This window comes from Gadus chalcogrammus, chromosome 4, assembly GCF_026213295.1.
Source record: "Gadus chalcogrammus isolate NIFS_2021 chromosome 4, NIFS_Gcha_1.0, whole genome shotgun sequence".
In the NCBI taxonomy this organism is placed as follows: Eukaryota; Metazoa; Chordata; class Actinopteri; order Gadiformes; family Gadidae; genus Gadus; species Gadus chalcogrammus.
The window spans coordinates 17,763,134-17,777,309 of NC_079415.1; the positions used below are offsets into that span (position 1 = coordinate 17,763,134).

At 46.1% G+C, this 14,176-nt stretch overlaps 1 protein-coding gene across 1 annotated transcript; it reads right to left on the minus strand.

The window, feature by feature from the left end:
• Positions 1–2,098: 2,098 nt before the first annotated feature.
• znf703 (zinc finger protein 703) lies at positions 2,099–5,566 on the minus strand. Its single transcript, XM_056588343.1, has 2 exons — positions 5,370–5,566; positions 2,099–4,802 (listed from the first exon to the last, which is right to left on the minus strand). Exons 1-2 carry the CDS (start codon positions 5,445–5,447, stop codon positions 3,309–3,311), a joined length of 1,572 nt encoding a protein of 523 aa, XP_056444318.1. The 5' UTR covers positions 5,448–5,566; the 3' UTR covers positions 2,099–3,308.
• Between the last annotated feature and the right edge of the window lie 8,610 nt (positions 5,567–14,176).

Here is a 14,176-nt window from a genome sequence, read left to right on the forward strand (position 1 = left end):
AACCAGCTGGGACCATACACATTAGTGGAGAAACCATAATTGCCATTGCCCTGTTGTGCGTTCCTCCCTCTCTCCCTCACTCTCTGTTTCAACAGGGCCCAGTTTGAGATGTGAAACCGTGGAGGGAGCCACAGCCCAAGGAGATGAGGAGGTGGAGATGGGGTGTAATTAATAGTACACCAATTACTAGGAAAAAGGGAATGGAAAGTACCAGAATGATCATAGATGGAGTGTAACAGGATAGTTGGTTCACGGTTCAATGCCTTGTGTGAGTTTACATTTGCTGTGTTGTTTTTGCGTCGTGGTGTTTCCTTTATTTTTCTTTATTGTTTTTCCTTCTCCTCCCAGAACTGATGAGGTGAAGTTTGAATGAATGTAGACTCTGGAATAAAAGACTCTTTCAGGGAAACTGTATTAGAAACGCACACGAGACACCCAGTTCATATGTCTGCTTGGAAACAACTTGAGTTCACAAAACCAACCCCGTAAGCCTCTTCGAGAGAGAGTAGCAGCTCCTACTGGGAATGTTTGATTTATCTGTTGGGAAATAGCATGGAAATGATTATATATAATAATATTCTGTGATATGCCACTGGTGACAAGCTGATGAGATGTTTTAAAACTTGTTGGCTCGACACCAACAAACCATGACCTATATGCAATCCACACTTTAGCTGAATCAGTAGCAGGTCTTTAATTACAATGTATATCGGGGGACAAACATCCCCCCCCGATATTGAAACATGCTGAAATGTGGTTGAATACAAACCATTAGTGGCTGGAGGACAATGTAGTAAATGTGTTGATATGAATGTGTAAGATATAAAAAATTAGTTGTTAGCAAATGTAATCTTTATCATAACGTAACTAAACAAATGGCGATTATTGTTTCAACCAATAATTAATACCATAATTATTCAGTGTCTTGATTGGATACGGAAACGGGTTTAGGTCACAAATAGTTAATCCTCACATAGGCTATATTAAAATAAGGGTTAATGAACCCAATAAAGGTATGCAAAGACAAAAACAGATAGATTGAAGACTACTGGAATATAGCCTAGGCCTTCTCTATAATATAAACCCTATAATAAATATAGGCTAGTTCGTAACGTTACAACAGCAAACCAAAGAGACGGAGGGTCAAATGATTCAGATGAGCCTCACCTCAACTAAATAGTTACCTATAGAAGCAAACGTCTCATTTTAGAGTTCAGAGGAAAACCTTGTTGGTCCTGTAAGTTCATTGTTCCAATAGCACTACCGAGCAGCTGAATACCGTCCCAGGGTTGAATGTGAACCCTGCGGCCGTCGTCCCCTTCTCCCTGCGTCACAACACGTCTCGCCAGCCTACGACAGGTGATCGTGTTACCGGCGGATCCGCTCCTGGCGACCGCGCCGCTGAGCGCCGTGAGTCTGCTGGGCGACGGGCCAGCCCGGGTTATCAATACGTGTCCTTGTCGGGAGTGTCACGTTGCGTGGAAACAGCGTTTTACCACTAGCGCAGTGTGTCTCGTGGCAGCAGCCCTGTAACCGGAGCGACTGTCGCAGCAGCGTGCCCATGGGCTGGGGCAGAGCGCGAGCCCCGAGGCTTTTAGAGCTGGGCCCCGCAGGAATGACGTCACAACAAGGCATGGCGCTCACGGCTTTCAGGTCGTTGGGGTAGGGTTGGGGGGAGGGCTTCTGTTTCTCCTTGCTTTGCTGCTCGCCATAAAGTTTATGTTTATAGAGGACTTGTTTGAGTTAGGAAACCACTTCAGACATGATTACATGTTGCAGCATAATGTGTTGATATATAGCTGTAACATCTTGAGGCAGAGAATATATCATGAGTGTGTGGCCCCGTTCTCAGAGGAATAGCACACACTACTATTTGTTACCTTCAAAATATGGTTTCAGCTAATTTAGTTTGTTTTAACTTATATTTAATCGCCTCGTTTTTCATAACCTGCAATGAGGGCAATTTTATATGGAAATAACACTGAATTTGCAAAACAACATGTGCGTGTCCCAATGCCATAACTACTCTTTAAATAGCATAACCTCGTCCATCATTTTAGGGCGGATATTTCCTTCCTACTTTTACGTCATCAAAAACATTTTTTTTTCCAGGAAAACGGTTTTAGTCCAACATATTTTATTTGGTATTACAACCAGTAACAAATTGTATGTTGGGATTGATAATAATAGTTTCCAACCTCCAGAAAGTGGACTGTGTACCTCTGAGGTGGGGCCTCTTGCCTGCAAACATTTGTATAAAGCTGTTCATTTAATAAAGAGATTTTCCAAGGTATCTTCCCTTGTGAAATTTGCCTCAAACCAAAATGCATACTGTTTTTTAACTGATCAAGGTCAAGATAAACAGGGCAAATCTGTTCAACACCTTTACTTTGGATTATGAAACGTGAATGGTTGAGGACACTTCAGAAAAGTTCATATTTCTACAGACCAAAAAGCTAATTACATTCATCTTGTACTTTCCTTGACTAAGGTTAATGAAATCAAATTAAACAGAAACAAAGCCACAAAGGTTCACCTCTTTAAGTGCAATTTATTTAACAAAATATGACCTCCCCTTTCACTGGATAACACCGCAAAAGGTTTTTATCTCACATACTTTACAAAAAAATATCATTTACTAATGTATTTTTTTAATAATTTGCTATACAGATAAAAATTGACAAACAGAAGAGTCCAGAGGGAGAATTCTGCCCCACCATGTGCAGCTTTTGACCGTTTATAGAATTTTAAACTGAGAACTTAGTGATAAACTCATGACAAAAGTGCGCAAATCATAATAAATACAACTTCTCAGCAGAAAAATAAAAATGTAACAAAGAAATGTACACTGATGGATGAAACCAACCAATGACATATGGACTCTGCAGGATGAGGCCTGCATGAATCTCCCCAGTACACTACTGGACTCCTGGAAAGGAAAACGCTTGCTGCCTGGGCTTCAGCCACTCCCAAGGCCTGCTGAGGGCTGCCGTGATGCGGACATTTCTTCAAATCAAAACATTTGGTTGATTTCATGAATCCTTGACTTGCAGGATACAAACACAACTCTCCCCGTTTACTCAGAAGGGAAGCGGAATCCAGGCACCGTGCCTATCCACTGGTCACCACACCCCTGAGAATCCACCACATGTACAAATAACAACTGAAGGAGATTCCAAAGCAATGAAACTCATCTTTCAACCCGTTGAGTTTGAAGTCCAGTGGCGACACGACACGAAAAGTACTCAAGGCAGTCCGGATGGCCAGCAACCCCATCAGGGGGCCGGTCTGCTGTGCCTGCGTGTGTCTCACGGGTAGCCGAGTGCAGAGCCACAGCCCAGCCGCTGGCTGTAGAGAGCGTACGTAGGGTAGTAGGGCCCCGGGCTGGGCATGGTGGGCAGGGCCATGGAGGTCTGGCCGGGGGCCAGGTGATGGACCTTACTGTAGGGGTGGTAGCGCGCCATGCCCAGACTGGGCGGCGGCCGCAGGGAGTAGGAGCTGGGCATGGAGGCCACACTGCTCTGGTAGGAGGGGTGCATGTGGCACGGGGTCGGCCCAGACGAGGAGATGGCGGACATCAGCTTAGGGTCCATGCCTCCGTGGAGGGCCGTGTGAGAGCGCAGGTGAGCCAGCAGCTCGTCCGAGGTGGGGAAGCGCTTGTCACACGGGCCCGCCGCGGAGACCCAGTTGCAGGCGTGCGGCAAGTGGTCGTTGGGGAGCATGAAGCCGTACGTGTAGAGGGGATGGGAGTAGGAGGAGGAGGCGCTGGAAGACAGGCTGTTGGAGTGGAGCGAGTGCAGCGGGTGGGAGGGGTAGACGAGAGGGTACCCGGGGGACTTGAGGCCGGAGGAAGGGTCCGGGTGGAGGCAGGGGTTGCCCCCCCCGAGATGCGGCGCGTTGGGGTAGCTCAGGCAGTACGGGTCCCGACACAGGCCCTGCATCAGCGACGGAGGGGAGGCCCCGCTGAGCGGACTGGAGCTTGGGTGCTTGGCCTTGGACTGATCCAAGCCCTGGACGAACTGGGACGGGAAGCCGGGGTAGGCCCCCATGCCGGAGCCGTGGTAGGCCATGGCGCCGGACGGCAGGGGGAACAGGGGGTGGCCGGTCTTGTAGGGGGAGTTGGGGGTGGCGTGTCCCTGGGCGAGGCCGGCCTGCGTGGCCTGAGGGTCGCACTTGCTTCCTTCCTGCGCGTGGGAGCCGCCGTCCGAGCTGCCGTTGCTGGAGTTGGCGCTGGCCCGGGCGTGGCTGGAGTTGGCCAGGTGGGGGCTGCTCAAGCGCGACAACCTACCGTCGTTGGCGTCCTTCTTGAGCTGGCCTCCGCCATGGGGGGCACCGGCGGTGCTGCCGGGACTGGCCCGCTCCAGACACGCGTCTCCGTCAGCGGCCGGGGGTCCGACGGCGGGGGGGGGGTTGTGTTTGAGGAGCGGGGGCAGAGGCGGGGGTGGAGGGTGCTGCTGTGTGCTTCCGGGGGGTGCGGAGGTCGGGGAGACCGGTGGGTGGGCAGGGAAGGCCTGCTGGTTACCGCTATGGCCGCTCCCCCTGTTGTCCCCGGCAACCCCCGGGGCGAGGGTCCGGGTCGGCCCGTCCCTGCGCCCTTCCCCGCCCGCCTTGTGGTAGGGCTTGAAGCCTGATTCGCCGTGTCGTGGGCCTGAGCTCGGCGGTGCCGGGCGGCTGGGGGGGTCCTTGTCCCCCTGGCCGCTGGAGGACATGGAGCTGGCCTTGGACGCAGACGGGGGGTCCGACTTCCCGATCTGGGAGCAGGTCTGCGCCAGCAGGGCCAGCGGGCTCTTCTTGGCGTCCAGCTGTAAGAGGACATTGGTTCAGTACAGTGCAGTATGGCCCACGGGTTCAGGCCTAACTCAGAGGAGGAAGACTGTATGGATGCCAGGGACTACATTGTGTATAGGGGAGTTGTATACATGGGCTATTATTATTATTATTATTATTATTATTATTATTATTATTTACAAATAGATAAAATATGCATAATATAAATATAACTAGGCCAGGATTTCATTTTATTGTATTCAAGTAGCCTACTGTGCTGCCTTTGTAAAAGGGCAACACAATACACAATCAATCTAAATAAAATCAATAAGGGCTATAGTAAGACATCTCTAATAAACCACTATTTATGTCCTTGTAGCTATTTAGTAGCTATTTGTAGTCTTCCAGCAAAGATGTTTTCGCTTTAAATGCATATTAAACAACTTTATATACAGCCTTTATAGACAACCTAAGGGATATATATATTCTTTAGGTTGTATAAATACAACCTTAAGCAAATTTCCTTTATACAGTTCAAAAATTCTGTGTAATTACAGGTCCATAGTTCTCCGTTGTATTTCCCATTTGGTGAATGAGTTTACCTCGATGCTGACGGGCGCGGAGGTGAGCGGCTGCAGGTAGTCGGGGTGGAGGAAATGTCCTGAGTGAGCCGTCAACATCTTGAGGAGCAGTCGCTGTTCTGGAGGAGCAGGCGTTGTTCTAGAGGAGCAGGCGCTGTTGCGGTGCAACCCAGGAGTTGGGTCCGAGGTGTCAACGAGCAGGTCTGGCGGCACCAAAACCTTTTCTTTATGTATCTAAGGACTCGGTCGGGTGGCGTGGGCCTGTTGGTGTCCAACGGACACTACATACACATCGTTTATTGGAGATGTCAGACAGCTTTCAGGAGATTGGTCGTCTATAGTTTCGGAATGAAATCTAAAGTTGAGCGCCCCTTATAGTAATATGGTGTTGACATCCGCAGAAACACCAAACCATCTTTTTCCCTTGGCGCGGTGGGCGTCCGACGCGCCGGATAGTTCCTCCTGGTGCGCTGCTGTGGTCAAAGCATCTCCTCATTCGTCAAGGCACACAATCCACTTGTAATCCCAGGTTAAGGTCTCGTCTAAAAAATAAAGTATAGGCTTCTTCAGTAACTGCTAACCACGAAACAAAAAGCACAAATCCAGTTCTATACGACGTTGAATCCGACCACAGTCCACTTTGCTGAATCCGAGTGACCGGGAGAAAGAACAGATCCCACTGCTTCGCCCGCCGCGCCGAATCTACCTTCACTTCGCAATCTCACTGCGGGAGTGAGGTCTCCGCTGGAACACTTCAGAGTGAGGCAGCGCTCGGCCAATAGGAGGTAGCCCCTTCAATTTACATGAGGGCGGAGCCTTGCATCATCAGTGTCCTTTGAATGGCCACAGTGCTGTTTCTAGTACAACATTGTTAAACAAATAACAGCAAATAGGCCTACAATAAAATGTAAAGCCTGAGAGTCTTTGTCTGTAAGTATAATAATTACCAATTTATCATGTAAATTACATTTTCAATGTTCAAATTATTGTTTATGTAAAGGTATCAGGATTGGAATACTAACTTCAAATATAATTTAAGTTTTAATCAACTGTCCTGTCAACTGTTGTTGACATGAAAATGTATTGCATGTGCAATATATTGTGCCTTATTCTGTAGGATGCTGAAAGAAAAACATTTCCTAGCCTTGTTCAGAGTCATCAATGTTTCGAAAACACAGCAGATGCAAAAAAAATATTTTTTATTTTTCTGGACTAGAAATATGATAAAGACGGATGGCCTGCAACGCATAATGGTTCTATTCATCTGGAAGGTTAATAACTTTATTAAATTACTGCCTGGTGACTGAGCAAGCAATGAGCTAATTTTGTTAACCTAATTATACAACGAATTGGTTAAAGTAGGCCTACTTAAAAATTACAGCTGACAAGAACTATTAAAGGCGGCCTAAAATAGTCAAGTCGGTGGGTCTTTGAATCTCTACAGTTTCCATGCTGTCCCAAACGAGTATAAATCACTCCTAATGTTTTACAACCTGTGGGCAAAAGACTGTATAATGTAATTTGGGTGATAAGTATTTGCACTTTTTAGACAACCACCTCCAATAATTCATCATGATCTGACAAAGTTAGACATCTAGCTAGCTTGCTGTTAGCTAGCTAGTTGCTCCTAGCTAAGTATCTTGCCGCTATCTATCTAGCTTCCCGCCTTAACCTCCTGAGGGGTTATGAATATGAACGGGTCAGGAAGCGTAATAAGAGAGAGGACAGAGGGAGAGCGGAAGGAGTGTGTGGAATGGAGCGAGGTTGAAATGAATACCAGAAGAGGCCAAGTACCCGAAGATCAGACAGAATGGGGGTCTTCTCTTCAACCTGTCAAACAGACTTCCCTTCAAGCGTTGTCAACAGCCATCACTGAGCAACAGCTCTTTCCTGTTGAGGAGGAGTATTTCACCTTATTCTCGTATCTGAAAACAGTATTCAAGCAAGAACATTTGAAACAACTATCCCGAGCTTAATAGCGCAAAGGACTTGGGAAAACAATAAAAGCAAGCGTGTGTATTGTTTTGTATTGTTGAAAGGCAACACATTGCCCTGATATATTTTCATGTGGAACTAAGGGCAATTTCTTGATCAAAGAAGACAGTCATCTTTAGAGAAATATTCAAAATCAAATGTATCCCATTTAACATTTCTTAAAGCTTTATTGAAAACATCTCTGAAAAATATTGAATGGGTTTTAACAAACAAACATGTGTCATCCCTAGGTCAACATACTAAAGGGAGGAAATGCCCCCCCCCCCCGTTCATCTTGTTTCAGATCCCCCCCATGGAATCGGACTGGGAGTAAGGTGGTCAAGTAGATTCACTACACAATCCTCCATCAACATATATTAGAATCCTAATAAGGAGCGGTGACAGCAGGCTGAGAAGGGCCTTCTGAGGTATGAACCACTGGCTGCCAGTCAACCAGATAAACCCAGCAGCACTAAGACGTTGTGCAGGCATTATAAATCAGAACCTGAGTTAAAGATAGGGCTGAAAAGCAGATGACCAAGAATGGATCTGGATTCCATCTCCTTTTATTGGAAATCTGCGAATAAATCAATTCAGAAATGTTCTTCAATCTTTGAATAATGGAATGCATGAAGCTTAACCTTCATTATGACGCTGGTGGAGACAACACCGCTCAAGAATTCATTTTAACAATTAAAAGGAGAACTGAAAACAGAGCCTGCGTTCCATTGTTGGTGTTCATCTTTTGTTCTACAGGCCTGTTGTTGTTTTTCATTGACACACTAACGGAATAACACATTCTGTTAAAGTGGAGCATTTTGTGGGTGGTCGCGCATCAGATGTTGAGTTGATTTAACCTCCCAAACACAATCTGTTATAAAACACTGGATTTTACAATAATCGATAACTATGACATTAAACTCCAAAAGACAGAAAGAAGAGTAGGTTTGCTTTTGTCAGCCTCTGCTGAACATGGCGTCCATTAAATGGGTCGTTACTCTGTGCGTAAATCAATTCCGATCAACCTCGCCACTTGGAACAAACGATTTTCCGTCTCCTCCGCTAATCTAATTGCAGTGATATTGCGCACGGTATTAGTGGGCATCTAGATTAAGTTAAAGATCAGACGAGTGATTCTCTTGAGCTAAAATGGGGAGCATTTTCTCTTCCTTTCATGTGAATAGAGAAACATTGTTTGAAATAAGCAGTATCTTATGTTTTTTGTTTTTTTTATCACATGTTTTCTCGTCTTTGGAAACTTCAAAAATGTGAATCCATCTCTTACTAATGCATAGTGATGACCCCACATCATTTCCTGCTATTTGTATAAGTTCTATAGCGCAGGAGTCATAAATCCCCACGTTCTTCATCCAGCCTATGGTTTGGTGTGCGATGACACAGTGCTCTAATTAGGGAAGTGATATAGATGTCTGAGGGTCAATTCATCTTGTCTCTACTCGAATACATGAATGTTAAAGTAGAACTATATTTCACGTATACAGTCACACACACACGCACGCACGCACGCACGCACGCACGCACGCACGCACGCACGCACGCACGCACGCACGCACGCACGCACGCACGCACGCACGCACGCACGCACACACACACACACACACACACACACACACACACACACACACACACACACACACACACACACACACACACACACACACAAGCACACACAAACAGAACCTCCTCCATCTATCCCCTGTGGAACGGTATCACAGGCTGGCCCAGAAAGGTGTGGATGAGCTGTTTTTCACCAGAACTAGCATTACTGTGTCATGTCGCGCCATTATTCACCAACGTGTAAAAAAGAAAACACAAATAAAAAATGCTTTGAGAGACTTTGCAAGATATTTTTCACCGCTGGCCTTGGGTTGCCCAGAACTAGGACAGACCCTCCTCCACCATGACGCGTCACACCAGGAGGAGGGCCGTACCAATTGTAGGACCAAGTACAATGTGTCTCCATATATGCTCCCTGTTCCTCACCGTGTCCTCTGCTCACGTTGCACAATAGAAGGTAAAGAACATGCGGTGTGGAGGGGATCTATTGGTTTGTCAGCATGGTGCGTTGTTTTGTCTCCCTCATGATATTTCTCCTCCAGAGCGGTGGACTGGTGTGTGTTTGCGTGTCGCTGTTCCTCCACTTGTAAAATAAAGGGCAGTGATAACTTCTTCCAAACACAGCGGGGGAACTTACTACCAAGAAGTGTGATGGTGTGAGAAAAAGTGCCCCAAATGAAACATGTGATGTGACGTGTGTGAGCGGTAAAGATAGAGAAAACGTGTTTAGGTTTGAGGACGAGTTGGGCTTTCACAAGCATTCATCATTTCCATAAAGGTAACATTGGCGGATTCTTTCATTTCACAACTACTACGCTTGATGCTAGAGCCAGAAAAACAACAACAAACATTAAATAGTTTTCCCTCTAACGCATTAAACTTCTTCGCAGGAGTGTTGTTTATTTCAAAGAACCGACCAGACAGAGAGCAGGGCAATGCCTCACCAGAAACAGAGAGAGAGAGAGAGAGAGAGAGAGAGAGAGAGAGAGAGAGAGAGAGAGAGAGAGAGAGAGAGAGAGAGAGAGAAAGAGAGGGAGATAGCGAAACAGATTAATAGAAGAATACATTTAAGATATACTAGCAGACAGAGCTAGAGAGACACAGGATGAGAGAGATAAAAGGGAAGATAGAAAGAGTTATCTTTAAGAGAGAGTGAGACGGGATTGAAGACATGTGCAGGATAAGACAGAGAAAGAACAAAGAAGTTATGGTCTTTGCACGGTAGAGTGCCTTCCCAAAACAATTCATGGTGTTTGTGTTTACTGCTGTTGAAACCCCAACGCTGGCCTCAGGTCAGCTGGGACACGGACCCACCACAGGACAATGTGTTCCAAGATGATTCTGCTGTTTCACCATATAATTACATTAAACGATTTGTAAGAAAACCAAGTATTTTAACCTCAGCCTAATTTAATATTTCTTTCTCAATGTCTGTCTCTCTGGCCTTTTATTTGCACAGACAAAATTTCTCTCTCTTCCCCTCACTCAGACTTTGGTCGCTCTATTCGCCCCCCTCTCTGAGGCGTATCTGTGCATTGTCCTCCCACTCTCCTTCCCCCGTATCGCTGCCTAATCTTTCACTCCTTCTGCTTTAACCTTCATGTATCCAAACCAACAGAAAAAAATACAGTCAAAAACTGAACTCTTCGATGACCAGGACATGTGTCACACACATCGCACACCCAAACGCAAACCAGTTGTTCTGCGGGGGCCAGGCTTAGCAAACATCCAGCAAAACAACAGACAATAGTCTGGGAAGCGGTAAGGTTCGAATCCTCCAGTGAAGTTTTTGTGAATTAGCCTGCCACCCAGAACACTGAGCAGAGTATTACTTTGACACTCCATCACCCTTAGGGAGGGGGGGGGTGTGTCTTGATGTGTGATCTGCCCCGGCCTGCACAGGCTGGCAGATTGTATCAGCAAACAAGACAGGCGAGCAGTGCAGACTAAATAAAAAGGGGTTGAGTGATAAAAATGTCAAGGATTATCTTCAGCGGCGCGTTGCTGCAATGTCGCATCAAAAAGGATTAGAGAGAAATGATTTGGCAGGAGAGAAAATATGGTGGTGGGGGGGATACAATATGTGAAGGTTGGTGTGTGTGTGTGTGCCCGGGTGTGTGAGTGTGTAAATCAGAGATACAGAGGGAGAGAGAGATTTCACTATAAAATACCTTATTTTGTACTTCTTAGCATACCAAGGGCAATTTGCATTCATATAGAGTTCAGTCTATTAGCATAAACGTTGAGACACAATAAACACAATATTATGTGAGTTTGCAACCTGATATGATGATAGTACAAAGTAAAGGCCAACCTCAGTGGTGATCCTCTATGTTAATGCATATCTAGGGTTTAGTCTCTTTGGTAATAAAGATAGCATTTTTATTTATTTACCGAAATTGATTTATTGTTGGTCATTGAGATGCACGATGTAGAAGCCCTATCGGAGGTTTTCTTTATGGTGAATAAAAATGAAAGTCAACAAGTAAAGTACAGACACTCCAAAGAATGACTTAGATACACACACAACTTTGTTACTGGAACATACAAACAAACGTGCCGTAACAACAGAAAGTATGTTCATATGTCACTGCAACAAAGTTCCTTTAAACTGCTGGAAGAACGCCGTGGGGTCAGCGGGAACCCATTCTGGACAGAAGGATACACCAGAACAAAACAGCACTGTCTCTCAGCTCTTTACAGCTCAACTCCATTCACGCGTTGCTCAACGGCTGAGACAGAGAGCAGGCGGCAAGCTCGTGTGATGATGCGTGTGGCCCGAGGGCGGCCATCTTCCCGTCACCCAGACACCTCACTTCTAACGCGACTTCCCCTCCTTCTGTCTGTCCGTCATTATGTCACCAGTCTGACAGTGCAGGGATTACAGCTGCACCCATAAGTGCTGGGGGTTGTGTGCGTGCGCTTGTATTGGTGTGTGTGTGCGAGCATGTGAGTGTGTGTGTGTGTGTGTTTACATGCATGTGTGTGCATATCTCTGTGTGCCTGTATGTGTGTGTTTCTGTGTTTGTTTCTGTGTGTGTTTCTGTGTGTGTGTGTGTGTGTGTGTGTGTGTGTGTGTGTGTGTGTGTGTGTGTGTGTGTGTGTGTGTGTGTGTGTGTGTGTGTGTGTGTGTGTGTGTGTGTGTGTGTGTGTGTGGGTCTTTGTGCGCATGTTTGTGTATATATCTATGTGTGTGTCAGTAAATATTTGTGTGTATGTATGTATATATATGTATGTGTGTGTGTCGGTAAATAGTTGTGTATGTGTATGTGTGTATTAATGTATGTGTGTATCTGTTTGTGTGTGTATGTATTTGTTTTTGACACGATCAAGTCGAAGTCTGCACCCATGAGACTAAAATACAGGCTGAAGGCAGATAGCAGTGTGTCTCCTAATGGGTGCCAGTCACTGTCTGCGCGTCACTCTTGCCTTGTCAGCTCTAGATCACAGAGCTGCACCAACACCCAGCTGTCCAGGGGGATTATCTCTCTCATTAGCTGACAGCAGCACCCACAACAACACTGAATAGTCGCCCCACTCCCTCACTACATATACCAGGAGCTAAAGAACCTTGTTGTGCATTATTTGAGTGCAAAAACTCAAACTTTTCATTTTATTTTATCTTGCTTTCTTTAGATATTTTTGTTAATTTGGTATTTATTTATTTCCCTTCTAGCTAATATGCAATGGCTTTGAATTCCTTTCCTTTCTTTCTTACTTAAATGTTCTCTCTCTCTCTCTCTCTCTCTCTCTCTCTCTATATATAAATCAAGAAAGATGCTTCTTGAAATCGGTCGCTGTTGCTCATACTACCTTACACCCAATCCACAAACACACACACACACACGTACAAACAGACAGATACGCACGCACACACACACACACACACACACACACACACACACACACACACACACACACACACACACACACACACACACACACACACACACACACACACACACACACACACACACACACACACACACACACACACACAGCAGATACGGATGATTCACATCAGACAGGGAGAACAACAGGAACCTTGTCCTCCCTGTCCTCCCGCCTCTCCCTCCTTTTCTCCGGCTCTGCTCATCTCATCTCAGCGGATCATCCATGCCATTCATGGTCTGGCATGGTGCGCTGTAGCCATTTCTATTTCTTCTGTTTTGTTTCTTCTTTGTCCCCCCCCACCTCAAGCCCCCCGGGGGCTACGCTTTAGAGACGTCCTCATCCCGACTGGGGGGGGAGTGTGACAGATTGGCTGAGGAAGCACATGATGGAGGTTCAGATGCAGACAAGAATGAAGCCCGACATGTGATGTGATATTAAGAGGTCACAAGGGCTGGCGTGTACACGCACACATAGACACACACGCACATGCACACACGTACATAGAAAAACAGACACACATACAAGTGTGTGTGTGTGTGTGTGTGTGTGTGTGTGTGTGTGTGTGTGTGTGTGTGTGTGCGCGCGCGTGCGTGTGTGCGCGCGTGCGTGTGTGTGTGTGCACACACTTGTAGAAGCATGTTGATTAACAAACAACCCAACACACACATTAGTTCACACAGACACAGTCACACACAAACTCACACAGACTTTCTTTCAAAACACCAGCTGACATTGATTTGAACCCCCACATGTGTTAAGAACACACAAGCTCATAGTAAACGTAACCTCGCTTTCATTATTGAAGGAATATTCAGAAATGGGGAAATTTTACTATTTTCACATAGTCAAAAGAGAGGCACCTTACCATTTTTTTCTCAATCTCCCAGAGACAGAAAGAGACAGAGCGAGAGAGAGACAGAGAGAGAGACAGAGACAGACACAGAGACAGACACAGACAGAGACAGACAGAGAGAGAGAGACAGAGCTCCATGGGTCATCAGCAGCCAGAGGTTGAAATCTAAAGTGGCATTCTGACAAGGGCAGTAATGTGATTAGAGCTGGGTGACATTCTATCCACCGTCTCAAAGAGGACACACCAGCAGCATCTGCTACCGGCCCCGCGTTAACCCACCCTGGAGCACAGTATTGTTGTGTTTGAAGCCCTCTGCACCATACAGTCCAACATAAGGCACTTTAAAGCTTTCATTAAACCAAACACATATCAACCCAAAGAGGAAGATTTCTCATGTTGTGAACACGTGTATCATGGAACTGGAGAATCGCTGCTCGACCAATGGGGAATAGCAGAACGTAGAAGGCAAAATGCACGGGGGATCGCACCGTGGCTGTGAATCTCCTCACCAAGATGGGGTCCACGAGAT